Here is a 27902-nt window from a genome sequence, read left to right on the forward strand (position 1 = left end):
GTGCCCACACTTCCACGCCACGGGGAGGGCTGTGGGCACCGCTGGATTCCCCCAGGGGTGTGTCCAGCACAGCCCAGGGCTCTCCCTGACCCAGGCCCAGTCCTCTCACCTCAGGTTAGGACCGTGGCGCCTGGTGAGGTTGCGGGGCACTTGCCTGGGGTTTCAGCTCCAAGTGGGGGTACCTCGCCCACGTCCTCATCACCAGCACAGCCACCCTCCATGTCCTCATCACCAGCACAGCTGCCTTGGGGACCCCTGGGCTGGGGTTGGGAGACCTCTACCCTGCCCTAGGGCCCCAGGTCCTCATGGGAGAAGTGGGATTCAGCATGTTGTGAGGGCTGAGGGGCCAGCATTTGGGGGGTGGGGGGCGCTGGCAGGCACAGGGGACCCCCGACCCGGGATGCATCCCCCACACTCCTTCATGCTGAGCTGGGCTTGTCTTTCAGGCTGTAGGCTCTGCCCAGGAACTGCCTGGCAGGCCTCAGATGGAGGCACCTGGGGAAGGGGTGCTGGGGAGCACCTCAGGTGGGGACCGTCTCCCGTGTACAAGGAGCATGGCGCTGTGACCAGCTTAGACACCGTGTCCTCCCTCCAAACCTCAGGGAGCGAGGGCCTTGTCAGGTCCCTGGGAGCAGACAGATTCTCTTGAAGCCAGGGAGGCAGGGCCACGTGTTCCCAGCCCAACCTCCTCCCCACTCCATCCTCGGACACACAGCTGGAACCATGCCAGAGCCACACTTTATTCCAGGATACGACACGGGGCAGCGGATGCCCGGCCTCAGAAACCCCCTTCCTGCCTATGAGGGCTTGTCCAGGGCTCCCCTGGAACACAGCTCAGCCAGGCAAGGCTGGGAGAGGGCTGGACCCCCCAGGTGACCTGCAGACGCCTCCCCCACTTGTATGCCCCACACAGGAGGAGCCCCGGAGCCCTGGAGCCCGGCCCGCCTTGGCAGGAAGGAGATAGGTGAGAAATAAATACACGGCTGGGCCTCCAGCAGCAAGCGTGACAGTGCCCAGGGCCCCCAGGGCCACTCCTGTCTCTGGTGACCTCAGTGCGGCCCAGGCCATCGTCCCCAAGGGTTCAAACACCACTGTCGGTGAGCACCGTGCTGGGCACAGAGGCCATGTGTGGTGGGACGGCAGCCCGGTGGCCCCTCCAGGTGAGGACCAGGGGCACAGGCTGTGGCAACTCCAGCCCAGGCAGGGGCCGGGACCTACGTGGATAATCCACCCAAACACCCCACGGCCCCCATGGCCCCGTGACACACAACAGGCGCTCAATAAATAGTCGCGGAGGTGGGGGGAGGGCGGGGCAGCATGCGAGCAGGGCCCAGTCCCCAGCGGCCGGCAGCTGCCCACCGTGCTGGCCCCAAGCAGGGCTCGGTGCCGAGGCCTGGAAGTTCCCTCAGCCGTGGTGGGCGGCTCCTGGGGGCTGTGTCTGAGCTCCGGAGCCAGACTGGGCCGTGGAGAAAAGGGGGCCCCGGGTCAGGGAGGGGCAGGTTGGCTGGGTGTGGTCAGCAGCAGCATGACGGGGTTAGAGGTCAGGCCCAGGGCCTGGGCTGCCTGCCTTGAGGTTCCAGAGAAGCATCCTGGAAGCTGAGGCTTGGGCCCTACCTGGCCGCGCTGGGCTGCCCTGAGGAGCAGGTGGGGCCAGGTAGCCTCAGGACGCTGGAGCCCCCCATCCACGGGTCCCCTCTGTCCAGCCACAGTGAGTCCAGTGTCCGTGGGCCTCCGGCCGCACTCGCTAAGGTTTATGCTTGAAGTGCGCCTCCACTGCAACGGAACAGGGTCCAGTGCTGTCAGAGCCGCAGGGAGCTGGGAGCCCTTCCAGGCCGCCGGTTGCCCGCCCCCCTCACCTGCGTACTCCTGGGGTAGCATGGGCCTGTCCACCGCCTTCTGGAAGGCCGCCACCCACTCCCTCTGGTCGGACTCCGTCTCACAGGCAAACAGAAACTTGCGGTCAGGCGTGACAATGGTGATGCCATGTGGCCAGTGGTGGCCCTGGGTGGACGGTGGGAACCCATGCAGTACCGTGTAGCCACTCTCCTTGCTGCCAATGAAGACTTCCCCTCGGGCGAAGGCATCCTGTGGGTGGGGACCACACTGGAGGCAGGGCCATGTCCCTTCCAGCCGCGCTTCACTCAGAGCCATGTCCCTTCCAGCCCTGCTTCACACAGGCCAGGACTCTGGAGGCACCCACCCTCCTGTCACGCATCTGGCAGCCCCAGCCAGTGAGCTGCCCTCCCATGCTGGCCAGGGCCACAGCTCCTCCTTACCAGGGGGTCTTTGAAGTACATGAGCCTGCGGTCATCCATGGTGAACCAGCGCTTCCGGAAGCCTTCCGTTTGCTGTGGGTCAGAGAAGGCCCGTGACTGGCAGGTCGGCCAAGGCAGGCCCTTGCATCCAGCTGACCACAGCACACCTCTGAGGGCAGGGCCCGGGCCAGTGACCTCCACTCATGCCTGCCGCTGGCCACGCCACACGAGGCCTCCGCACACGCCGGTACTCCAGTCTCCACATGGCACCTCCCTCTTGCTCCTCCAGGTCCCCCAGCCCTCCCTGGCCCCAGATGGGGGTCCAGGCCTCACTCACGAGCCCTCACACCTGCACTTCTCTGGGACCACTAAGACTCCCGGGGTTTGTGTCTCCCGTATCATGCCTCAGGCAGTGGCAAGATGTGGGCCCCTGGCCGCGCGGGTGCAGAGTCCCGTGGGTGAGGAAGCTGGTCGGACTGAGCGGGCGGGGAGGGTCGGACTGAGTGGGCGGGGAGGGTCTAACCAAAGCCTAGGACAGTGGCCCGGGTCTGCGGGGACCCCAGCCAGGCACAGACAAGGGGCCGTGAGGACCCACCAGACACCAGTTTAAAACACAGGCGGCAGCTGGGAAGGCCCGCTTCACTTCAGTCGGAGACCCACCATGGCGCACCCCAGGCCGCACGGGCGGCACACGCACCTTGGGCCCCGTCTTCTCCATGTAGCCTTCCTTCAGGTAGTTCCTGGAGAGCTTTGGCACCAGCTGGGGCAGGACACACCGGGCGGGGGGCCTCAGAAGTGCAGCTCAGGCCGAGCCCCTCCCTGGCTGTGCCCCTCCGTGCTCCCCTCACCCCAGGCGCCCCGGACAGGGCCCAGGCCCTGCTCAGCCTCTGCAGGATCCATGTTGCTGCCTCTGCTTGCCACCCCTTCCCTGCCCCTTTCCCCTTTAGCTGAGCCGAAGTTCTAGAGTGAGGCAGGAAGGCTGTAGGCACTTCAGGGTGAGCCATTGGCCAGTCCCCGGCCCACCCTCAACGTCATCCCAGACTCAGGGCACGAGGGCTCCGTCCACCCCCAACCCCACCACCCCTGTCCACCCTGGAGCTGACCGCAGGGCCGCCACTCACATCTGCGTCGCTGGCCCCTGGGAATGCCACCTGCAGGTAGTGGAAGCGGGCAGCTCGGAGTGCATTGAACCAGTCCACAATCTCCTGGGGGCAAAGGCGGGCACAGGCTTGTGCTGAGGAGGCTGCAGGGCTAGGGTCTCCACAGAGGGGCCACTTCCCCCAGAGCCCAGCCCCTTCCTCTTCCCCAGCACCTCAGCTCCCGGCAGTCCTGCCGCAGGCCTGGCCCCTGGGACCACGCTGAGGCCGGGGCTGCTACACAGGGGCTGCCCCTCTGCGGGAGGGCAGGTGCAGCCTCCCCCAGCGAAGTCCTGAGAAGGGCTGAAGGGCTGAAGGGCTGAAGGGCTGAAGGGCTGAAGGGCTGAAGGGCTGGGCAGGGCAGGGTCGGGGGCTGCCATCCAAACTCACTCTGTGGCCCTGGTGCTGCTGGGGCCTGGGGCCTGGGGCCTGGGCCAACCTGCCTTCCTTTCGGATGGTGTTATTTTTATGAAGATCCTTATTTTGTAGCTCATGCAAGTCTTGGGGTGGTGGGAGAAGGGAGGCTCATCTGTTTATGAACGCCCTTGGAGCTGTGGCCCCTACCGAGAGTGGGCAGAGGGCAGAACTGCTCTCCAGGGAGCCGTCCTGGTCCTCTGGAGAGCGTGGGGTGGGCCAGCACCCTGGAACAGAGGGCCCATAAGCCCAGGCCTGGCACCCAGCCCCACATCGGGTGCCCTTTGGGTCTAGACTTCAGCCTGGCTGTCCCTTGCCCCCAGACCCAGTACCCCTCCTGGGGTCTGCCCAGACCCTTGGCCCCATGACCTTATAACCTGGGCCCTGGGCCCTGGGCCCTGGGCCTCCTGTTCAGCCTACAGCCTGGAGCTGGTGACCTCTGGGAAGGTGCCCATCTCCACTCTTGGCTGCACCGTCTCCTGGCCAGGAAGGGCCAGGAAGGGCCAGGGAGCCCCATCCCTCCTCAGGCTTCTCCCCAGCCCCTTTGGCCTTGAGTTTTGTCCCGCAGGCAAAGCACCCAGCACTGGACCAATCCAGTCACAGCTTCTCCAGCGGGCACCTGGCCCAGCACCAGCTGGAGGATGGTACGGCCCCAGGCTCCTCCCGCAGCAGTGGGATTGCCCTGCCCTCTTCCAGTGGCCCCACACCCAGCAAATCCCTACCCACCCCGACTGCCCCTCATAGGCCTCCAGCCCTGCTGCTTTCCTCCTGTGACCCTTCCTCGTAGGCCACGCCCACTAGCCACGCCCACACCACCCAACCAGCCCGAGGCCCCGCCTCCACTCCTTCCCCCTCCCACCCCCGTTCCTCTGGCCCGCCCCACCTCATTGGCCGCGCCCTCCCTCCTCGTAGAGGAAGCTGAACCCGTCCACACCACACTGCCCCAAAGGCCTTGGGAATTCACATGGAGGGGGCTCTAAGCAGGAGAACTGGTTGGAAAATCGCCCCTTTTCCCCCAGCAGGAGATGGAGCCGACTCTGGGGCTCCGGGCAGACGAGGCATGCCTGGTGCACTCCTGACTGGAGCTCTGTGACCCTGCAGGCCGTAGCGGAAACTCCCTCAGCTCCCACAGCTGGGGGCCAAGCGTCTGCCCTGGGCGGGGGGAATTATCTTTGGAGGATCCGACCTGCCCAGATTCCAGGATACCTGGGAAAGATTTCTCCCAGGGAACACAGCAGATCACACGGGCAGCAACGCAGAAGACAAACATTTTTCAGGGATAAGAAAGCTTCAAAAATTAACGTTAATAAGATACCACAATCACGAACCAAAAACAGCGTTTCAAAAAGGAATACTCAGCTAGGCGCGGTGGCTCACTCCTGTAATCCTAGCGCTTTGGGAGGCAGAGGCGGGTGGATCACTTGAGGTCAGGAGTTGGACACCAGCCTGACCAACATGGTGAAACCCGGTCTCTACTAAAACAAAAATTGCAGCTGGGCGCGGTGGCTCACACCTGTAATCCCAGCACTTTGGGAGGCTGAGGCAGACGGATTACCTGAGGTCGGGAGTTCGAGACCAGCCTGACCAACATGGAGACACCCCGTCTCTACTAAAAAAACAAAATTAGCCAGGTGTGGTGGCGCATGCCTGTAATCCCAGCTACTCGGGAGGCTGAGGCAGGAGAGTCACTTGAACCAGGAAGGCAAAGGTTGCAGTGAGCCGAGATTGCACCATTGCACTCCAGCCTGGGCGACGAGCGAAACGCTGCCTCAAAAAGGAAAAAAAAAAAAAAAAATGCCTGGGCGTGGTGGTGCGCGCCTATAGTCCCAGCTACTTGGGAGGTTGGGAGGCTGAGGCAGGAAAATCACTTGAACCCAGAGGCAGAGGTTGCAGTGAGCTGAGATCGTACCATTGCACTCCAGCCTGGGCAACACAGCAAGACTCAATCTCAAAAAGATAAATAAATAAAAAATAAAAAGAAAAATAAATACTCCAAGAACCAAAGGCTCTCTGAAAAAGTAAATGCATGAAAGCAGAAACAAAACCCTCAATACAGTGTTGGAGAAAAAGCTGAAGAAATTTCCCAGAAAGTAGAAGAAAAATGAACCAGTTTAAGAGCGCCAATATCTCAATAACAGGAGTTTCAGAAAATGAGAACAGGAAAAGTAGAGGGAGGAAATTATTAGATAAGAAAGCAATCCCTGACCTCATGGAAACCAGTGACTGTACTGGAAGGGCCGCCCTGGGCCTGTACCCAGCACGGCAAAAGACGAGGGAACCTTGCCAACACACACACGGCATCGGAGAATTTCAAAACCCTAGGACAGACGTACTGGGAGGGAGGAATCTGTGGTGCAAAGCCTTCAGAATTAGCAGGAAAATTAACTCCAACCTAGAATTCTATATCTGGCCCCAGTCCAAGGTGCCACATTCCAAGGTGCCAGGTGACCGCTTTCCTTCCAGGCACATCACTTCTACCAAGAGGAGTAAGTAAACCAAAAAGACGTGGGACCCGGGCAGCAGGGCTCCACCCGGGAACGAGATGAGGCTGCAGGAGCGAGATCTCCAGGCCGTGGGAGTCGCGGGTTCCTGGTGCCCGACTGCCTCCAGAGACAACAGTCTGCGGAGGGTCTGCGGCAGCACACGGTCAACTGCGGCAAGGAACACAGCCGCTTGCTGTGGGAAAAGTGATCACAGCATGCTTTGAGGCCAGGGGCTGCACCCGACGTCGGCCCCCTAACAACCCCAGGGGCAGATGCCAGCAGAGCACGGCGGGCAGGGGACGGGCACGGGCACGTGGGAGGGGATGGAAAGAGCTGGAACCTCTACTTCCACGTGGGAAGTTGTCAGATGGTGCCTAAAGTGGGTAAATCTGCAGCGACACCGGCAGGTTATTTTTGGATATGGGGACAAATTCCCAACGGGGGTTAGGAGGGGCCTCAAACTTATGTTTCTCAAGACTGAGGAACGATTTATCGCTTTAGACCGTGTGCACACAGATGTGTGATAAAAGTAGAAATGAGAACCTAAGCAACAAAGAGGCTGGGCCCACCGCTGGGCCCCTGCAGCCTGGCCCAAAGACAAAAGCTTTTGTGGGAGTTTCACCTGGGTTCCCCCCACCAAGCCCTCCAGAGATGCGGGGTGCACCCGCCCTCCCCGCCGCCACACCAAGGGCAGCCAAAGGAACACTGCCCAAACCAGCCCCAGAGCCAGCTGCTGTCCCCTTCTCCTCCCCGTAGGAACCCAGTTCCCCCCAAGGCCCCCTCTGGGCACTATGCAGGTGGTGGATCCTCTAGCCCAAGCTGGCAGCCCGCACTGACGGGGCCAAGCTGGGTGGCCCCAGAGACAGCGTGGTGATCCAGTTCCTGGGCAGCCCGGCCCCGGGAACCTGCCTTCCTGCACCTGTCTTCCCATGCTGCCCACTCGGTGCCCGTCCTCCCACACATCCAAGCACCCACCTTCCCACGCTGCCCAGCCCGAGTTCCCGCCTTCTCATGCCGCCTAGCTCAAGTGCCTACCCTTCCACGGCACCAGGCTGAGTGCCCGCCCTCCCACACTGCCCAGCCCAAGTGCTTACCCTCCCATACCGTCCAAGCACCCACCTTCCCACACTAAGCACCCAGCCCAAGTGCCCGCCCTCCTGCGCCACCCAGGCCCGAGTGCCCGCCAGCGCCCACCTTCCCGTCCTCGTGGTAGATGAAGATGTTGCGTGTGCTGTTGTCCTTCAGGTAGGTGACCTGCAGGCCGTGAGGGTGGCCGATCTTGGCCGGCTGGAAGGTGGCGTTCAGGTGCTCGATCTTCATCACGGCCTTGGGCTCCTTGGCCTGGGAAGGGGTGGGGTCTGAGCACCTCACGGGCTGCCGTCCAAGCTCGAGGGAGCAGGAAGGGTGGGCCCTGTGGGTGCTGGTGGCACACCTGCTGTGCTGTGTGGCTTTGGGCAAGTTACTTAACCTCTCTGAGGCTTCCCAGTCTGTAAGCAGAAAGTAACAGCACCTCACTCCCAGGGGTGATGGGGACTCAACGACACTGTGCAGGTGGCATTTGACATCAGACACTGCGCCTCCCTCCCCAGGGGCAGCCCCGGGCCCCACACGGCACAGCAGCTCCCACGGGGGCAGACCCCAGCCACCAGCCACCAGCCCACCTCCAGCCAGTGCCTGACACGGCTCAGGCGGGTGCTTCTGACCATCAGCCCACAGCCCCGGGGCCACCTTGTGGAGACCCCGCTGTTCTTGCCGATGTGTTTGTCCTGTCCCGGGCCAGTCTCCCCAGGGTACCTCCAGGAAAGCTGGGGGCTTTCTGGGGTCCTGGCTGGCTCCAGAGGGGCCCAGTGACTAGGTTCTCCCCCTCCCACGGCTGGGCCTGAGTTCAGGGGGCCCTGCCTGGCCACCCAGGCTCCTGGAAAGCCTCAGCTGCCCCACCCTGGGAGACTCGGGGGCCGGCACACAGAGGCTCATAGCCCATCACAGGCCGGTTCTCCTGGAGTGTCCCCATCGGGGCAGGGGGCAGCAGGGAGGGCAGCTGAGGATGGACGCGGCCACCACAGGCCCCAGTGTGGGAGACCAGGATGCTGACCCGGGGACAGGCCCCCATCCCACCCCTGTGTCTGGCTCACATCATTTCTGTTGAAATACTTCAGGGCACCCTCTCGTTCTGTCAGCACGAACTTCCGGCTTAAAAACTGCCCGTTGTCCCGGCCACGCTTCCAGAGAAAGCCCTCACGGTACCCTGTGGAGGAGAGGGGACATGAGGGGTGACGGTGGATGGGGAGAGGGGACACGAGGGGTGACGGTGGATGGGGGAGAGGGAACACGAGGGGTGACGGTGGATGGGGGAGAGGGGACACGAGGGGTGACGGTGGATGGGGGAGAGGGGACATAGGGGAGACAGGGAGACAGACGGGAGAGGGGACATAGGGGAGAGGGGACATGGGGGAGAGGGGACATGGGGGAGAGAAGACAGTGGGAGAGGGGACATGGGGGAAGACGGGACCCGGGGGTGAGGGGACCCGGGGGTGAGGGGACCCGGGGGTGAGGGAACACGGGGGAGATGGGGGAGGGGGGGAGATGGGGGAGAGGGGACACGGGGGAAGACGGACGGGGGAGAGGGAACACGGAGGAGATAGGGAGATGGACAGGGGAAAGGGGGGGACAGGGGAAAGGGGGGGACAGGGGAAAGGGGGGACAGGGGAAAGGGGGGGACAGGGGAAAGGGGGACAGGGGAAAGGGGGGACAGGGGAAAGGGGGGACAGGGGAAAGGGGGGACAGGGGAAAGGGGGGACAGGGGAAAGGGGGGACAGGGGAAGGGGGGGACAGGGGAAGGGGGGGACAGGGGAAGGGGGACGGGAAGGGGGGACAGGGGAAGGGGGGACAGGGGAGAGGACATGGGGGAGATGGACAGGGGAGAGGGACAGGGGGAGAGGGGACACGGGGGGAGAGGGGACACGGGGGGAGGGGACACGGGGGAGAGGGGACACGGGGGAGAGGGGACACGGGGGGAGAGGGGACACGGGGGGACATAAGCCAGATGATGATGGTGGATGGTTGGTGAGGGGATATGACAGTGGACCAGGGCTGGTGGCTGCAACTCTGGCCCAAGCCAGCCCGAGGAGGGCCTGGACGAGTGGGACTCCAACCAGCTATCCTTTACTGGCCCCCAAGGACCCTCCCTACCCTGGGTGGGCATGGCCAGAGCCTCCATGGGCAGAGGCAGGGCTGGGTCCAACCTCATGCTGCCCGGGAGGACCAGGCTGGCCTCCCCCCCACCCCACCGCCTCCCTCAGCCGTCCGCAGCTGCCAGGTCCAGGTGGTGCCATCGCCTCTTTTCTCAGGAAAGCTCATCTGAGGGGATCCCAGCCCAAGCCCTCATCTCCACGTGTGGCCTCACGCACACCACACAGACACAGAACAGTGGCCCAGACATCCCCCCCGGGAGCCTGAGCACCTGGACACGCCACCTTCTATGGCAGAACACACCATGCACGTGTGGTTAGTACGTTGCTGTGGCAGATGATCACAGGGGAGGGAGGCAGAGACACGAGGACAGGAGGGAAGGGGACGTGGCTGTGGAAAGCGAGGCCGGAGGGGGCCCCAGAGCCCAGGAGCGCCGGGGAGAGGCCAGAGGACCCGCCCTGAGCCCAGAACCAGCTCTGCCCACCCCGAGCCTCAAGCCCATGGGACCATCCTAGAGCTCTGACTGCCAGAGCTGTGGGAGAATAAACGCGTGTGGCTTCACGTCACTGAGCTGTGGTCAGTGACCCACGTGCAGCCAGAGGGGCGTTCCCATCCCCCCAGGCCCCGCTCCCACTTCCGCTCCCTGTCCGTGGTTCCCATCGTTGCCTGTCCTTTCTCCTACGGACTCAGATGCAGGTTCTTCTATGGCCCTGGCTCTCCCGCCCCGACAGCACATGGCTGGCAGCATCTGTGTCCTGGGCTCCGTCTGCCAGGCCTCGGGTCGCGTGCAGGTCCCGCCATCGGCAGCAGCTCTGTGGCCAGGGTCGCGGGCGTCCTCAGTGGGCGCTACCTCTCCCGGGGTCACGGGGCCGTCTGCCGAGTGTCCGTGGGCCCCTCCCAGGGTCGTGGGACCGTCTGAGCGCTCGTGCGCCTGTCCGTGACCCCGCAGTGACCCCTCAGTGACTTCAGAGAGCACGTGGCCTGGGAGCCCCTCGAGGGCTCATCTGAGGGCGGGGGCTGCTGGCCTGTGCTATAGGGACGCGAGGGGGCTGCAGGCTCCAGGTAGAGCTAAACAGCCCCCTGCAGCAGCCAACAGGCCAGACAGAGCCTCAGCCAGCTCAGATTCCAGACACCGCCCGTCAGCCCTGACCATCAAGTCCCCTGCTCCCCGGCGTCCCCTCCCCGGCCCCATCCCGACACCAGAGACAGAGACCAGGGGCTATTTTCTCTGCTGAGATGCCATAAAACGCCTAGAGTCGGGGAGGGGACAGCTGGCGCCATCGGGGAGGGGGGCCCTGGGCTGTCTTGGATGGTGCCAGGCGGGGCCTGCTCCCCACACTGCCTGGAGCTCCCTTCCTCCCAAGCCTGTGCAAGGCTGGTGCCCCAGCCCCGTGCGCACAGCAGCAGCCAGGAACCCCCTTCCCATGGAAAAACCCCCTTCTCCTGCTTCTCGCTGTGAGAGCGAGGCCACCAGTGTCCCTCAGGCCCAAACAGGGCTGCTCAGAACGCCTGTTGACTCAGCGAGCCCCTGCCCAGGCACAGCTCTGCCTCCGGCATCAGGACCTCTCTGGACGCGGCGCTTGGTGGCTGAGGGTGGACTCCAAGAAGTGCCCAGGGCGGCATCGCAGCAGCAGGCCCAGCGGCACTCCCCGGCCTGCCGCTCACAGCCTTGTGTGCACCCTGGGGAGCCTCCAAGGTGTGCGTGTCCGTGTCACCGATGCAGACAAGTTCGGGCCACCTCACCCACGGGGGCTGGAGCTGGCTGGGTCCAGTGTGTTGGCTCCACAGACCCCTGCCCAGGACACAGCGGGGGCCCCTTCCAGCAACCGGGCTCGGGAGGCCACAGGGTGGGGACGCGCGCCTGCCATGCCCGCCATGCCCGCCGCGCCCAGCAGGTGGCAGCAGTGCTCTGGGAAGCGCGCAGGCCGCGGGGTCCGGGGAGGCCACTGCCCCTCTGCGCGCGCGCGGCAGCTCCAGCGTTCTCGGGGTCCAGACGCCAGGGGGAACCCCGGTCCTCCCGACAGCAGGCGCCAGGACGCCGCATTCCAGGGGCAATGACAGTGCAGGAGTGTATTTCAGGACGGCTCTGGCCACGATCCCGGACTCGCCCCACGCCCAGTCCAGACCTCAGGCTGAGCCTCTGCTCGCCCCATGCCTGGCCAGCCCCTTGGCCTCGCTGGGGAGGGCCAGGACCTCAGGGGTCTGCAGCCCCGTCGGCGCCAGCAACAGCCAGTGAGACGGGGCTTCTCCCCCACAGAGCAGCCCCTCACACGGCAGCATCCTGGACAGTCGGGTGCGCTGCGGCCAGAAATGGCCATTTTCTCCTAAAGGACTCGTGAGTCCTGGGGCAGAGACCAGAGGACTCAACCAGCATTTATCAAACACCTACTGTGTGCCAGGCCCTACTGTGAGCTGGTCCCACTGTGTGCTGGGTCCTATTGTGTGGGGTGGGGGGGTCCCACTGCACACCAGGCCCTACTGGGTGCCCGTCCCACTGTGTGCCAGGTCTTGTCCCACCTGTGGGGAGCTGGGTTCAGTCCACACCCCATGTCCTGCTCAGACGCCTCTGAGGAGCCCTTCCGCCCACTGCATGGCTAAGAGCAGGAAAGATTCTCAGCATCTCCAGGACCCACAAGAACGGCAAAACCAAACCAATGCGCGCGCACACACACACACAGGCGCCCGACTGTGGGCGGGGACGCCGGCCCTTCCACGCTGCCCGTGGGGACGTAAGGTGCCCAGTCCCTGGAAAGCAGCCAGGCTGTTTCTTCCACCACAGTGAAGTGTGCACATCACATGCCTCAGAGAGAAGTGAAATCCGAGGAAACAGGAACAGCCTTCACATAAAGCCCACACCCGTTTACGAGGCTCAGTCTTTTTTTTTTTTTCCCCCCCACCCAGGTTGGAGTGCAGGGGTGCTATCACAGCTCACTGCAGCCTTGACCTTCCAGGCTCAAGTGATCCTCCAGCCTTGGCCTCCCAAGTAGCTGGAACCACAGATGCATGCCACCACACCCGGCTAAGTTTTGTATTTTTTTTGTAGAGATGGGAGCACACTGCGTTGCCCAGGCTGGTCTCGAACTTCTGACCTCAAGTGACCCTCCTGCCTCTCCTCCCACCGTGCTGGGGTTGCAGCCTGAGCCCCACACCTGGCCCGAGACTGCTGGGTCTTGGATTTGTCAGAGCTAGAACTGTACTCTAAATAGGATATGCAAAGTAGATGTAAATCACACCTCACGTATGTGATTTATATGCTAATTATCTCGTAAACTGGGGCAGGGAAGCACGTGGCCCTGCTCTGAGTGACAGCTCACAGGGTGGTGGGCCCTCTGGGGTGAGAACTGGGTCCCCGTATCTCATGGCGCCTCTGGCCTTCCACAGGGAGGGGTGCACCATGGATGGGTGGCCTCTGAGAACGGGGCCAAGGCCCTGATCACTGCACCCCGGCCGTCCCTGTGAAGGGCCTGGACCTGGCTTCTGGCCTTTGGGTCCTAGTGGCTCCTGCCCTCCCCCAGGAGGTGAACACCAGAGCTCATGGCAGAGCAGTGTCTCCTTGCTGGGCAAGGCCTTAGAGTCGAAGGCCTCCTCCGTGAGCCTGCACAGGGCTCCGTCTCTCCCTGCCCGGCCCGTCCACCCAAGCTCTCCGACCCATTAATGCACCTTCTCCAGGTTGGTGCGTCTGGGGCCGGCAGAGGCTGAGAACCAGCGGCCATATCCTGTGGAGGGCTCCAGGTCCCAGCTTCGCCCTGCGTGGGGCTCTCTCTCCAAACAGCCAGGACAGGCAGGCTCCCCTGCTCCCAGGGGTGAGGCCAGAGCGGGGGTGAGGGCCCCTGGGGTCAGCTCTCACACTGTTCCTGTTCTCATACAGCCCCCAGCACGGGGCCTAGCCCCCGACAGGCCTGGAGAGACTCCCCCACTCACACACGGGTTCACAGTTTCCATAGCACCTTCCTGCCCAGAGTGACGTGTAGATGCCCCCATCCCCGCCAGGCTGCCCAGGCTGCAGGAGGGTCCGCCCTCAGGGCCAGGTTAGCCCCAGGGTACCCCCTTCCCAAGCCCCAAACCCTGAGGCCCCCACACAGGGGCCCCAGTGCCCAAGAACAGTGAACCCTGACTCCTATAAGACAAACATGGGGGCAGGAGTCCCGCAGAGGGCCAGGAAGGGGGCAGGAGTCCCGCGGAGGGCCAGGAAGGGGGCAGGAGTCCCGCGGAGGGCAGGAGGGGGGGGGGGGGCCAGGAAGGGGGCAGGAGTCCCGCGGAGGGCCAGGAAGGGGGCAGGAGTCCCGCGGAGGGCCAGGAAGGGGCAGGAGTCCCGCGGAGGGCCAGGAAGGGGGCAGGAGTCCCGCGGAGGGCCAGGAAGGGGGCAGGAGTCCGCGGAGGGCCAGGAAGGGGCAGGAGTCCCGCGGAGGGCCAGGAAGGGGCAGGAGTCCCGCGGAGGGCCAGGAAGGGGGCAGGAGTCCCGCGGAGGGCCAGGAAGGGGGCAGGAGTCCCGCGGAGGGCCAGGAAGGGGGCAGGAGTCCCGCGGAGGGCCAGGAAGAGGTTAGGGGTCCCGCGGAGGGCCAGGAGCTGACACCCACCCAGGCAGGGGCAATAGGGCAGCCCTACCACCTCTGGCCAGGCCCCAAACACCTGTCCCCTCATAGGCCACCTAAGGCCTCGCACTGCCTGCAAGGAACGGCTGGTGATGATCCCAGTAGCGCCCTCGTACCGCACACCATCGTCCCCACTATATGGACAGGGAAACCGAGGCCCCAGACCTCGTGCACAGCCCCAGCCCCCTCCTGGGCTCTGTCTGCCCTGTGACATTTAGGGCAACGGTCGGCCCATCCCTGCCTGGCACCATCAGGAGGGGCCGTCCTGAACCACAGGGGGAACCACAGAAGCTCCGACAGGAGCACGGGGTCCGGAGCCTAGAACAGGAAGCCCCACGTCTCAGCGAGGCCAGGGCCTGGCCCTCAGGACAACATGAGGCATTGTCCAGGCCCCTGTGAAAGCTGCCATTGAGGCTGCGGCCCAAGGCGGGGCCAGCGCGGGGTGGGAGCAGCTGTCACCAGGGTCACCCCCAGGGGCAGGCAGGGGGGCAAGGCTGGCTCAGACACAAGGATAAACCCCCACATCTGGGGGAGGGGTGCGGCGCGTCCCCACGCCACGACCTTGGCTGAGGGAGGCGGCGCAGAGGGTGGGGGAGCCTTGCTGGTTCAGTGGGTTGAGGTTCACCTGGGGCCACAGCGGCGCACGCTTCCGCTATGCACTGACACCAAGGGTTTCTCCCCCTGGTCCTTGGTCGTCAAAGAGCATCTTGGGGAGACACAGTGGCCACAGAGGGGCTTCCCTGCCACGGATTACTGCAGGGTGCACCTCGGGGTGTTTCTGCTTCCCTCACTTCTCTTGCATTTATTTTATTTTGATACGGAGTCTCGCTGTCGCCCAGCTTGGAGCGCAATGGCGAGATCTCGGCTCACTGCAACCTCCACTTCCCAGGTTCAAGCGATTCTCCTGTCTCAGCCTCCTGAGTAGCTGGAGCTACCACGCCTGGCCTGTTTATATATATTTTAAGACAAGGTCTCTCTCTGTGGCTGGAGGGCAGTGGTGCCATCACAGCTGACTGCAATCTTGACCTCCTGGGCTCAGACCATCCTCCCACCTCAGTCTCCCGAGTAGCTGGGACCACAGGTGCCTCCATGCCCAGCTAATTATTAAACTTTTTCTTGAGACGGAGTCTCCCCATGTTGCCCAGGCTGGTCTTGAACTCCTGGCTCAAGCAATCCTCCCACCTCGGCCTCCCAAAGTGCTGCAATGACAGGCGTGAGCCCCAGCGCCTGGCCTTCTTTTGTATTAACTGGAATTCATGTGCAACGGCTGCTGGCCTTTTTTTTTGTTTGAGACAGAGTCTTGCTATGTCACCCAGGCTGGAGAGCAGTGGTGCGATCTCAGCTCACTGCAAGCTCCGCCTCCCAGCTTCACGCCATTCTCCTGCCTCAGCCTCCCCAGCAGCTGGGACTACAGGTGCCTGCCACCAGGCCCGGCTAATTTTTTTGTATTTTTAGTAGAGATGGGGTTTCACCGTGTTAGCCAGGATGGTCTCGATCTCCTGACCTTGTGATCTACCCGCCTCGGCCTCCCCAAGTGCTGGGATTACAGGCGTGAGCCACCGCGCCCGGCCCTCCCCTTTCTCTTCACTTATTCCATTCTTTATGTATATGTCTCTGGACTTGGGGGCGTGTACCTTGCTCCCTCGGTTATAATCCTCTTATACCATCTTCCTTTTGTTGCTCAAATTACTCCAGCTTTAGCCATTAAAAGGTCCTTCAGAGGCCAGGTGTAGTGGCTCATGCCTATAATCTCAGCACTTTGGGAGGCCGAGGCAGGCGGGTCACCTGAGGTCAGGAGTTCCAGACCATCCTGACCAACGTGATGAAATCCTACTCTACTAAAGATATAAAAATTAGCCGGGCCTGGTGGGGGGCGCCTGTAGTCCCAGCTACTCAGGAGGCTGAGGCAGGAGAATGGCGGGAACCTGGGAGGTGGACGTTGCGGTGAGCTGACACTGCACCATTGCACTGCAGCCTGGCCAACAAAGCAGGAAAAACAAACAAGAAAAACTCCTTCAGAAAAGCCCGGTGGTGATCCTTCCTTTTGGGTGCCCTAACAGAGGGATGGAGCGGGGCTCCCGCTTCCTCAGCCGTGGACCCTGGGTGGCATGGTCCACACACAGGACACCTGGGGCCCCCGCCCTGTGAGAACAACCCGACCGTTTCCACCCACAGCCAAGGTGCAGGCTGTGGGCACCGGGCGTAGCGCAGCCTCTGGGAGTTCCTGGTTCTGGCTCATTCCGGGGCAGACCTGCAGCCACTCCTCTGTGCAGAGTGGGAGCCGCCTGGCCCAGGCCTCACCTGGCCAACATGCGGTTGGGGTGTGGCAGGCCCTTCCCAAGCCCCGAGCTTCCCCTTCCTCCTGGGCCCTGCCGCAGGGACTTCTGTATTTCCCTGTGGTCGTGAGGTGTCGCCGCTGCCGTGAGAAAGTGCTCTTGTGGCAAACCCAGGGAGCAGGGCAGGAAGTGCTGCCGGGAATCCCCAGTGCACTCTGCAAGGAGTTGGGGAGGCCTGGGAACTGCCAACTGGCCCTGGGGCCCTGTGCAGGGGGCTCTGGCTGCGGGGCGCCCCAGACAGGACATGCCCTCTCCTGCTGCTGCACCCACCCAGACACGGCCTCAGGGTGGGGGCCGTGGGGAGGTTCGGGGGGTCCCTGAGGTCTAACCCTGAGCACCAGATGGACACCTGCTCCCTCATCCACCCAGCAACGGGCAGGACCTGGGGTTCCAAATAGCAGCGGGCAGCTAGGTCTGTGGCAGAGGTGCCCTGGAGCCCCTGAACACACAAGGAGACAGGCAGGGCGTCTCACAGGGCCCTGGAACCCCACCCTGTGCAGCACCCAGAGACAGCAGTCTGGAGCACAGACAGTCACTGCCTGCTGGTCCCCAGGCACTTGACCGTCTGAAGTGGCCAGGCCTTCGTGCCTACGGACCAGGCTGCAAGGGCAGGGTAGAGGGGAGGCTTCAAGGAGGGGTGAGCCCTGCCCTGAGCAGGTGGCTGTCAGTGGGACCTGAGCACAGGGCCATACAGCTCAGGCACCTCTGGGTCCCTGGGATCCCAGCAGCCTCCCTGCAGCCGGGACTCTGGGGCCCAAGGCCCTCTGGCTGGCGTGCCTGGTGCCTCCTGTGCAACCTGGAAGGTGCCGTGGCCCAAGGGTGGCTGGGCAAAGGCCTTGGCGGAGGCAGGGATAGACCCACGCCCCCAGGGCCTGCAGACACCTGGGATTCTGTTCCTATGACTTTCAGGGCCCTGTGGGGAAGGGTGGGAAAGGCAAGTGAGGAGGAGGCAGTGGTAGCATTCTCAGTAGCAACAAACTTAAACAAGATGGGGCCGGGCGTGGTGGCTCACGCCTGCAATTCCAGCACTTTGGGAGGCCAAGGCAGGCAGATCACGAGGTCAGGAGTTCGAGACCAGCCTGGCCAACATGGTGAAACCCCATCTCTATTAAAAAAAATATAGAAAAATTAGCTGGGCGTGGTGGTGCACACCTGCAATCCCAGCTACACAGGAGGATGAGGTAGGAGAATCACTTGAACCCAGGAGGTGGAGCTTGCAGTGAGCTGAGATTGCACCACTGCACTCCAGCCTGGGCAACAGAGCTAGACTCCGTCTCAAAAAAAAACCAAAAACAAAAAAAACAGGACGGAATAGGAATGCTGGGTTAAAGGCCTCCATGCTGCCAGTGGCTGCAGCCCCCAGACCTTTAGTGGGAGCAGAGGTGAGGGCCTGGGGTCTTATCCACTCAACAGGAGTCCCCAGAGGCCTGGGGAGCTGGTGCTCAGAGGTAACGAGACCTCTGGAGACAAGGCCAGCACTGAAGGTCGCCCACCTGCCTGGGAGGGAGGAGGCCAAGGAAAGGTCTGGAAGTCTCCTACGCCCCCCTTCCGGTGTGAGAAAGTTTCTCTTCCAGGGAGGGCACGTCCAGACAGCACCTTCAACCTCAATGACCCTGCAGTGGAAAGCAGACCTGGTGGGACAGGAGGGGCCCCAGCACTCCCAGCTACAGCCTCAGGCCTCAGCTCCCAGGACTGCCTGCAGCCTCCAAAAGCAATGCACGGGACCCTGAGCAGGCTCTGAGGGAGCCACAGGCAGCAGCCACTCTGGAGGGACGGAAGCCTTCCCCTCGGCTCGGGCTCCCCATGCCCTCCCTGCAGCTTTACCCCCTTGGCCCCGGTCCCACCTCCATGGCCCTCCTCTGAGCTCTCCAGCCTCACCTGAGCGTTCCTGTGCTTAGCGAGACAGCAGCCACACTCTGGAGCAGCCGCAGTCTACGACCCCGTGCCCTCCGCAAGACGCTGCCACACTGCTGCCAGGTAACGCCTGGCCACGGCACTCACGGCACCTTCACAAAGGGCCAGCCCTGCACTCACACCTGTGCACCTCACCCGTGCCACCTGCACACTGTGCACCTCCCCACCATCCTCACACCTGTCCAGGGGAGAGAACAGAGGGCGCAGCCCACGGGGCCTGGTCTCCACAGGCAGATCATGAGCCTGGCGCTGTGGACATGGACGTGGCCGCCCCACCGGGCCTGGTATGAGGCCGGCAGGCAAGGCCAAGGCCTCGGGCTCTGACCCTGTGAGCCAGCGTGTGCCTGAAAACCTCTGCACCGACTCGACCCTGCTGGGAGGCCTCTCCCTCCCTCCGACCCCTGCCTGAGGGTCACACAGGAGGCTTTAGCTCATCTCAAATCCTCTCAAGGGAACATCTCAGACAACAGCAAAGGCGGGGAGCGGGATTCCAGTGGGGCAGCCTTGGGCGTGGGGCAGCCTTGGGCCTGGGGCGGGAGGCGTCTTGGGTCACCAGGGCTGTCACCACCTCCTGGCCCTAAGCCCAGTGACACCCAAATACGCCTGCAGAACCCAGAACCCGCGCCCACTGCCCAACTGCCACCCGCCTGCAGAACCCACGCCCACTGCCAACAAGACGCTGTCTGCCACCCGCCTGCAGAACCCGTGCCCACTGCCCACGAGATGATGCCACCCGCCTGCAGAACCCAGAACCCGCACCCACTGCCCATGAGACACTGTCTGCCACCCGCCTGCAGAAGCCACGCCCACTGCCCATGAGACGCTGTCTGCCACCTGCCTGCAGAACCCGTGCCCACTGCCCACCAGACGCTGTCTGCCACCTGCATGCACCCCCACTTCTGGAACCCAGACCCCATCTTCCCCAGAAGGGCCACTCCAGGGGCCAGAGGCAGGCATGCCACCTAGGGCACCACGTCTCCCAAGTCACATCCCGGGCCCGACGGGTCAGAGCTGATGAGACAGGGACTTTTCCCAACACTTCTGTGAGCCACAGCTGACCTTTCCCGGCAGCCTGGGAGAGCAGGGATGTAAAACCCAAACTCGCCGAAGTAGGTGGCCACCAGGAGGGTTGGTGCCAACCCAGAGACGCAGAACTAGAAGGTGGAGGTGCTGAAACCAGGTCCCAACAACACCGACTAAACCCCTAGATCAAGCCGTGCCTGAAGCCAGCACTGTTATTCCAGCCAATCCATTTCCAGTTTTGCTCACACCAAGTTGGATTTTCCATCCTTTACAACCAGAGGGTTCTGATACAAAAACAGACACAAAACTCAGTCCCGTGGTCATGCCAGCCCAGCCCACGCCTGCCTCTGAAATGAGGTCACATGCCACCTTGCTACAAATTACTAAGATGTTTCTGCCAAGGGAAACAGAGGGGCTCTGGGGTGATTCTTTGTGGGTTTCAGGCAGGAGTGGAGCAAGGGGTGTACTGGGCGCTGAGCAGGCCTAGGTACCTGCGTGTTCATCCCCTGATCCTTTCTTGCTCCCTCACACACACAGGGATTCTTAGGAGAGGAGGAAATTGCTGTCTGGGTGGACAGTAATTGAATCAATGCCTGCACAGGCCGGCTGTGTGCCAAGTGGGGGTTGGGGGGGGCAGGAGCCACCCTGGAGGAGGGCAGAGCTGACAGGGCTGCTGCATGAGACCCCAGCCTGACCTCGGGAGGTGCCTTGCTCAGGCCTGGGGCAGCCTCCCACCGGTCACCCCTGCTCACCCCGTGCCACTCCTGGGAGAAAATCCATGATCCTGACAGAACCCAGGGAGGTGCACGGGAGGGGGGCGCAGTGCCAGCTCTACCAGGGAGGGCCAGGAGGGGTTGGAGCATTGGGGTTTAGGGGCTTCTCCATGAACCCACCTACAATGCCAGGACTGTGTTCAGCCATTTCAGGGCTGCCTCTCTTTGACATATTTTGAGACAGAGTTTTGCTCTGTCGCCCAGGCTGGAGTGCAGAGGCGCAATCTCAGCTCACTGCAACCTCCGCCTTCCAGGTTCAAGCGATTCTCCTGCATCAGCCTGCTGAGCAGCTGGGATTACAGGCACCTGCCACCACACCCGGCTAATTTTTGTATTTTTTAGTAGAAACAGTTTGCCACGTTGACCAGATTGGTCTCAAACTCCTGGTCTCAAGTGATCCATCCGCCAGCCTCAGCCTCCCAAGGTGCTCTTTTATTCTTGGGGTGAGATTCACAAATACGATTCATCTTTTTTCTTTTTACAGACATACTCTCGCTCTGACGTTCAGGCTGGAGTATAGTGGTGCAAACTTGGCCCACTGCAGCCTCTGCCTCCCAGGCTCAAGAGATCCTCCCACCTCAGTCTCCCAAGCAGCTGGAACCACAGATGTGCACCAGCTACGCCCAGCTAATTTTGCATTTTTTGGTAGAGTCCAAAGAATGAGCAACACGGGGTTTCGCCACGTTGCTCAGGCTGGTCTTGAACTCTTGAGATCAGGTGATCTGCCTGCCTTGACCTCCATAAAGTGCTGGGATTACAGGCATGCACCCACCACGCACAGCTCATTTTTGCATTTTTAGTAGAGACGAGGTTTCACCGTGTTGGCCAGGCTGGTCTCAAACTGCTGACTGCAAGGGATCCGCCTGCCTCAGCCTCCCAAAGTGCTGGAACCACAGGCATGAGCCACTGTGCCCGGCCCCTTTTTTCTTTTTTTTAAGACAGAGTCTTGCTGTGTCACCCAGGCTGGAATGCAGTCGTGCAAACACAGCTCACCGTAGCCTCAAACTCCTGCACATAAGGGCTGCTCCTGCCTCAGCCTCCCGAGTAGCTGGGACTACAGGTAATGCCACCATATCCAGCTATTTTCTTTCTTTAAAGGGAGGGCATCTTACAATGTTGCCCAGGCTTGTCTGACCACCAGCGATCCTCCTGCCTTGGCCTCTCAAAGTGCTGGGATTATAGGCATGAGACACGGCGCCTGACCTCATGTTCCGCCATTCCAGGGCAGCCTCTCTTTTACACAAGGGCAGTGGGGGCAGTGCTGGGGTTGAAGGTCCGGGCCCTGGGGGCTGCTTCCTCCCTGCAAGGAGCTCACATGGCCATGCCCAGCACCACCAAACATCCCTGTCCAGCCTCTGGACCCCGCCCCGCCCGTGCTGACGTTCAGAACCAGGCCCTAGAGCTAGGCTTGCCTCGGTTTCCCTGTCTGTCCACATGGTGGAGGAAGGGGCACCCAGGAAGCTCCAGCGTGCAGACGCCCAGCTGCCCTGGGGAAAAAACCACTCAAGGCCCCCAGTCCCCGAGCCCACCGCACACAGAGCAGCCAGCAGGAGGAAGCCGGCCCACCCAGCTGGGGGCTCCGACTCAAAGCCCCAGGGTTTAAATGAGATGCAAGGAGAAGCAGGAGTTGAGAGCTGCTGGGAGGCGCAGCCTAAGGCTCGGGCAGCACTGGGGAGACCGAGGCTGGGGTGGGGGAGACCGAGGCTGGGGTGGGGGAGACCGCGGCTGGGGTGGGGGAGACCGAGGCTGGGGTGGGCTGGCCTCCCAGGACCCCACGGCACTGCCTCCCAGCTCCCACCTCCACAGCCCCGCCAGCCCATGAAGCTCCAAAGACGCTGCCTAGATGTCTCTGCCGCCCTGAGGGCCCCCATGGCACCCAGGCAGGCCCAGGGGAGGTGGAGGCCACAGGCCCGGGCTGCACCCTCCCCACCTGCAGCACGGTGTCACCACACAGAGGACGCCCTCGCACCCCTCACCCAGGCCCTCGGGTCCTGCCCACACTGCTCGAGAGAAGGGTCACTGCAGGCCACCCCGGAATGGAAGTGCGTGTCCACCACCAGCAGAGGGGCCAGCCACGGCCCCACCGGGTCCTCCATGCCCCCCACTCCTTCAGGGCTGGGCTGTAGACAGCTGTGGGGACCCCAAGCCCCCAGTCACCCCGCTCAGAGGGCAAAACAGGTCCGGGGGGGTCCGGGGACGCGGGTTCAAACCCATGAGCGTGTTACCCAGGTTAATAATGACTCTGCCCATGCGAGAGGGAGGGAGGGAAGGAGGGAGAGACAGAGAGAGGGAGACAAAGAGATGGAGACATAGAGATAGAAGGACACAAAAACAGAGGGAAAGAAACAGAGGGAGGCTGAGAGACATGAAGAGAGAGGGAGAGAAACAGACACAGAGAGATAAAGAGACAGGAGAGAGAGAGGGTGGAGGGGAGAAAGACAGAGACAGTCAGGTGGGGGTGGGTGGGAAAGCTGGGGAGGAGAGATGGGGAGGGGAGGGAGACGGGGGAGGGAGACGGGGGGAGGGAGACGGGGGGAGGGAGACGGGGAGGGAGACGGGGGAGGGAGACGGGGGAGGGAGACGGGGGAGGGAGACGGGGAGAGGGAGACGGGGAGAGGGAGACGGGGAGAGGGAGACGGGGAGAGGGAGCTGGGAGGCCCCGCCCCACCCGGACGGCCTCACCTGCCGAGTAGGGCTCCTGCTTCTCGGGGTAGATGAACTCCTGTCGCTCGTACTTGGCCCGGATCCACTGCTCTCGAAGGAGCCTGCGGGGAGAGGACAGACTGAGCCACTGGGCCGAGGCGGCCTCTGACCCGGCACACGCCGCTCTCTGGCCCGGACCCTGGACATCTCAAGAGGCTCTAGGGGCCCCCGGCAGACTCGAGCCGCCCCTCTGGGCACAAGATCCTGAAAGAACTGCAGGGTCAGCCTCCTGCACTGGACGCTTCTCACTCTGACATTGATTGATTGATTTCTTGTGCGTTCGGCCCCTGGAGCGTCAGGCCTCACGTTCTGCACACGTGTTCCCGGTGGACGGGCTGGCGCCTCCCCTCTCCTTCCCACCTTGGCCTTAGCTGACGCCCCACAGGGCTGGGGTACAGGGGTCGAGCCAGGCCCCCCACCCCGAGTCAGATGCCCCGGGCCCTCCCCGACCCTCCCCACCTCGTTGGGCCAGATCTGGGAAGTGGCCGCTGTGCCACCTTGCACCCGCCGTGCCACCTTGCACGTGGTTCTGAGATACAGGGCGGGGCTGTCAGGGCACCCATCGAGGTCAGGAGGCGTCCGGGGCATCAGGAGAAACTACCGGCAAATGCCCAAGAATCCAGGAAGACCCGGGATGGGGAGAAGCCCCCGAGAGCAAGGCCTGGGACGAGGGCCCCTCCACGGCACCCGCTGAGCCCAGACATCCCTGCCCAGAGCCACCCACCATGGCCTCCCCATCCACCGTGACTCACTCGAGTGAGGCCGATACCGTTGCAGAAACCACGACCCACACACAGGCCCGGCACGGCCCAGGGCACAGGCAGCGGCCCGCAGCCTTTTCCACTCCCAGGGAATTAAGCGGCAAAGAACAAATAGGAACCCCCGTGGCTTCCCGCTGGGCCCACGTGAACAGCCTCGGAGACTGGGCGGGAATCCTCGCCCACAGGAGCTGATGGGTGATGGGTCCCAGCTGGGTCTCTGGCCCCTAGCCCCAGGTGTGTGAGTGTCTCCCACCTGCTACAACAGATCACCCCAAAACTCGGTCCCCGAAAGCAACACAAATGTATCGCCTCGGTCACGGAGGCCAAACGTCTGAGATCAAGGCGCCGGCCGAGCTGGTCCCTCCAGGTGTTCTGGGGAGAAGCTGCTCCAGGGTCCCTCCCACCCCTGGAAGCCGCCAGCGCCCCCACCTCGGCTGCCGTCCTCACCTGGCCTCCCCTGTGGGGTTTGGGCCCACCCTACTCCAGGACAACCTCACGACCTTATTTTAACCTGAAGGCATCTGCAAAGATCCTACTTTTCTTTCTTTCTTTTAGAGACAGGGTCTCACTGTGTCTCCCAGGCTGGGGTGCAGTGGTGTGATCACAGCTCAGCGCAGCCTCCAACACCTGCACTCAGGATCCTCCTGCCTCGGCCTCCCAAGTAGCTGGGGCTAGAGGTGTGCACCACCATGGCCTGGGTCATTTTTTAATGTTTTGTAGAGATGGGAGCTCACTATGTTGCCCAGGCTGGTCTGGAACTCCTGGGGCCAATCCTCGCACCTGGGCCTCCTACAGGGCTGGGATTACAGGTGTGAGCCTCGCGTCGGCCCGTTCCCAGATGAGTTCACCTTCACAGGGGCGGCAGATTAAGACTTAAACACGTCTTTTGGGGGGACAGCATGCAGCGGCCTGAACCGCTCCGGCTGTGTGGCCGCGGAGGAGTTACCCCCCAGCACCCAGTGTCCTGTGACCCGAGGGTCACACAGCGGCCTCTCAGAGTCACAGGACGACCCAAGGCCGCACGCGTGGAAACCGGGGACCTGTGGACGAGAGGCAGGTGCCAGGGACGGCTTTGACAATCATGCCTGCCAACGGCCCTCAGGGCGGGGCACCCACGGGGTCGGCAGCCCTGCCCTGGTGCAGACTGGGCCCCCAAGGCTCACACCCGTATACAAGGGCGTCCCAAGGCCTGGCACAGAAGCTGCCAGAAGCAGCAGCAGCAGGAGGAAGACTGAGAGTGAGCACCAGGAAGTCAGGGGCTGGACCCCATCCTGCCCAGCGGAGCCCTCCCGAAGCCCCTCATCGCCTGAAAACCAGTACTGCTCGGAGCCCTCCCCCCCACAGCCCTGGAGGGGCCGCACTGACACCCCCACGTGGTCGCAAGGAGGTGGGCTTCAGGCACCCGGCAGCCGGGACAGAAAGCCACCACAAATGCTCCAGCCACACCTCAACCCATGCCCCTCAGCCCACGCCCCAGGATGTGTCCCAAGCTCCAGGGCTCAGGGGAGCCAGGCTTCAAGGACCCCCACGGCCACTCCTTCAAGGCCGGGGCCTCAGGGTCAGGTGGGTCCCCTCAACGCAGAGCAAAATGTGAGCTGGGGACAGCGGGTCGGGCAGGTGCTTAGGGCGACTACCCCCCCTAGGTGTGGACTCACAGGGGAAGAAGCTCTCAGCCCCAGAGCCCACCTCCCCACAGGGCTCTCCCAGCCCGGGGTGTCATGGGAGACCCCTCCCCGCTTTCCCCAGGGCAGGTCCCAGTGGCCACTGTGGCCCCCATAGCGGGTGCTGTTCACGCAGCTGGCATGTCCATCCCTGAGGGTCCACTCCTGAGTGTGCCTTCTGCCCGAGTTCTGCCGGTTTCCACCACATGGAGTTCAGGACACCATCAACACCCTTCCTGGAGGCTCTGCCTCTTGGGAAAGTGGCCCCCCAGGGCCCCAGCTTGGCTTCCACACCAGTGGCTCACCCAGGTGGGTTTTTTCCCTTTTTATTACCGGAAAATAGCCTAGGTGGTGTTCACGTCCCCACCCACACCCCCGCCCCCCCGGCCTCTCAGCCCCCCCGCCACCCCCACCCCCATTGTCTATCCTGGGTGTTTCCGAGGCTGCTACCACCTGAACTGCGACCCCATCCTACTGGGAACCCTGACCCCCGGGCCTGAGTGTGCCTGTATTTGGAAATATCGTGGTTGCAGATTAGTTAAGATGAGGCCACACAGGAGCAGGGTGGCCCCCAATCCAATGTCCTTACGAAGGGGAATTAGGACACAGACAGGCACACGGGGCCCACCACGTGAGGAAGCACTCCAGAGGGGCCTCGGGAGAAGCAGCCTCGAGCCTCCAGCCTCCAGAGCCAGGAGAAAGTAGATTTCTGTGGCTCTGGGCCGCCGGGCATGTGGTGCTGCATTCCAGGAGCCGCAGACACAGATGCAGAGCCCTGTCCAGCCCGGATACCTGCTCTGTGGGGGGCTTGCTGGGGCTGAGGGCTCCAGAGCTTCGCTGGGATGGGCAGAGAGGAGCCCTCCGGCCGGTGCTCCCAACAGCCAAGGGCTCCTCCCGCAGCTTCCCTCGCTCGCCCTGATCACCCCTCCCCACACAGGAAGCAGGGAGGGGCCGGTTTCCACCCAGAAGTAAAACCAAGCAGAGCGGCCGCACGACTTTCTTTCCCCGATGTCAAGATAGAAACTGGAGAGCTCTGAGGGTGACACAGGAAGAGACAGGTCCCAGCCTCTGAGTCACAGGCCGGTGCTAAAGATAATTGCACGTGGGACCCTCTGCCCTCCCCTGTGGGCTCAGCCTCCCCTCTTACAGCTGAGCAAACTGAGGCCCTGGGCCTCTGCTTAGCTGGAGGTGGGCACGGTGCTCGTCCTGCCTGCAGGGACCCCCAGTGTGTGCCGGGAGGCCTCAAGGATGGCGTGGGGGCCCTTCCAGGACCCTGCTCTGGGCCCTGCCCGCCACTCTTAGCTCCTGCGAAGACGCCACCCAGACATCTGTGCAGCAGAGCTTTCCCCTGAAGACCTTCAACTCAGACCGGGGCTTGTCCGGGCTGCATGGAGGCCGTGGGCACCAGGGCTGCTGGGGCTAGGAGAATCTCAGTGGGGGCAGAAGTGGGAGGAAGGTGGACAAGGCCCCTGCCCACCTCGCCAGGCTGGGCGTTTGGGCCCCCCAAGCCACAGAGCTGGACCACAAAATGGCAGGATGTAGGCACCTCCCGCCCTCCAGGTTACACAGCAGGTTCACGCTGCACCCCCTGCTCTCCAGGTTACACGGCAGGTCCACGCTGTAACCCGCCCCCCCTCCAGGTTACAGAGCAGGTCCACGCTGCACCCCCCCCACCCTCCAGATCCACGCTGCACCCCCCGCCCTCCAGGTTCACACTGCACCGCTGCCATGCCCCAGCATCCATGGCTCATACAGGGATTCACACCCCGCCCCAGACAGTGGGCGTCAGCCCTGGGGGTCGCCTCACGCAAGACCCAACAGCAGCAGCCCCAGAGCCCACGAGCGCCCCCAGCCCCCGTACCCATGTCTGCCCCTGGTCCCGACTCAGAACAGCCAGGGAGTGGGAGGAACTCAGAGGCAGTGACCCAGGCCACAGAGCAGCCAGGGGCGGGGTGATAATGTCTCAAAAATAGCTGTGCTGGGGCTCCGTGATTCATACTGAGAGCCCGGGGCAGGGCTGGGGCAGGGCTAGGGCAGGGTTCCCCTGTGAGGGCTTAGGGGGAGACAGCAGCTGGCACTTGTGGTCTCAGAATGAGAGTATGGGGGGCCAGGACCCCAGGCCTGCCCGGGTTGGAAGGGAGAGGTGCGTGCATGGGGCTGAGCTGCCAGGCTCAGTCTTCTCAGCGGCGATGGGATTGCAGCTGGACCTGTCTCCAGGCTCACGGGAGGCTCATCAAGAAAATGCCTGCCAAGCACCTGGACTGGGGCCTCGTGACCCCAATAACAAATCAACATGCAGCCAAAGAAACTGAGTCGCTCGTGGCCTGAACACACCTCCAGCCCCTGCACCCCAAAGACCGCGGGAGGGCTGGTTCGTGCTGCAATCCCAGCACTTTAGGAGGCTGAGGCAAGAGGATCGCTTGAGCCCAGGAATTTGCAGCCAGCCTGGGCAATGTAGGGAGACCCCGTCTCTATATTTAAAAGAAAAAAAAAAAAAAAAGGCCCAGGGTGGTCTGTAGGGTTGCAGCCAGGAAGTCCGTCCTTCCTCCCCTCTCCCTCTTCCCTCTGGCTCCCCTCCACCCTACCCCCCAACCCTCACCCACCTTCCAGGGGCCTTCGGATCCAGTGAGGACCCCTGACCCCACTGCCCCCTTGTGCAGCT

General features: G+C 62.9%; 1 protein-coding gene across 2 annotated transcripts in view; it reads right to left on the bottom strand.

The window, feature by feature from the left end:
• Nucleotides 1-716: 716 nt before the first annotated feature.
• ADAP1 (ArfGAP with dual PH domains 1) overlaps nucleotides 717-27902 on the bottom strand; it is a 54789-nt gene continuing 27603 nt past the window's right edge. Inside the window, exons 4-11 of one of the 2 annotated variants that reach the window (XM_030801049.1) lie at nucleotides 22798-22880; nucleotides 8421-8533; nucleotides 7483-7629; nucleotides 3377-3460; nucleotides 2953-3015; nucleotides 2277-2348; nucleotides 1857-2085; nucleotides 717-1773 (exon numbers count right to left, since the gene is read on the bottom strand). In XM_030801049.1, the coding sequence (XP_030656909.1) occupies nucleotides 1745-1773; nucleotides 1857-2085; nucleotides 2277-2348; nucleotides 2953-3015; nucleotides 3377-3460; nucleotides 7483-7629; nucleotides 8421-8533; nucleotides 22798-22880 (820 nt within the window). In that variant the 3' untranslated portion in view covers nucleotides 717-1744. The remainder of the gene's footprint in view (nucleotides 1774-1856; nucleotides 2086-2276; nucleotides 2349-2952; nucleotides 3016-3376; nucleotides 3461-7482; nucleotides 7630-8420; nucleotides 8534-22797; nucleotides 22881-27902) is intronic. The other variant, XM_030801050.1, reaches the window with a different exon arrangement.

Source organism: Nomascus leucogenys, chromosome 20 (assembly GCF_006542625.1).
Source record: "Nomascus leucogenys isolate Asia chromosome 20, Asia_NLE_v1, whole genome shotgun sequence".
NCBI classification, from domain to species: Eukaryota; Metazoa; Chordata; class Mammalia; order Primates; family Hylobatidae; genus Nomascus; species Nomascus leucogenys.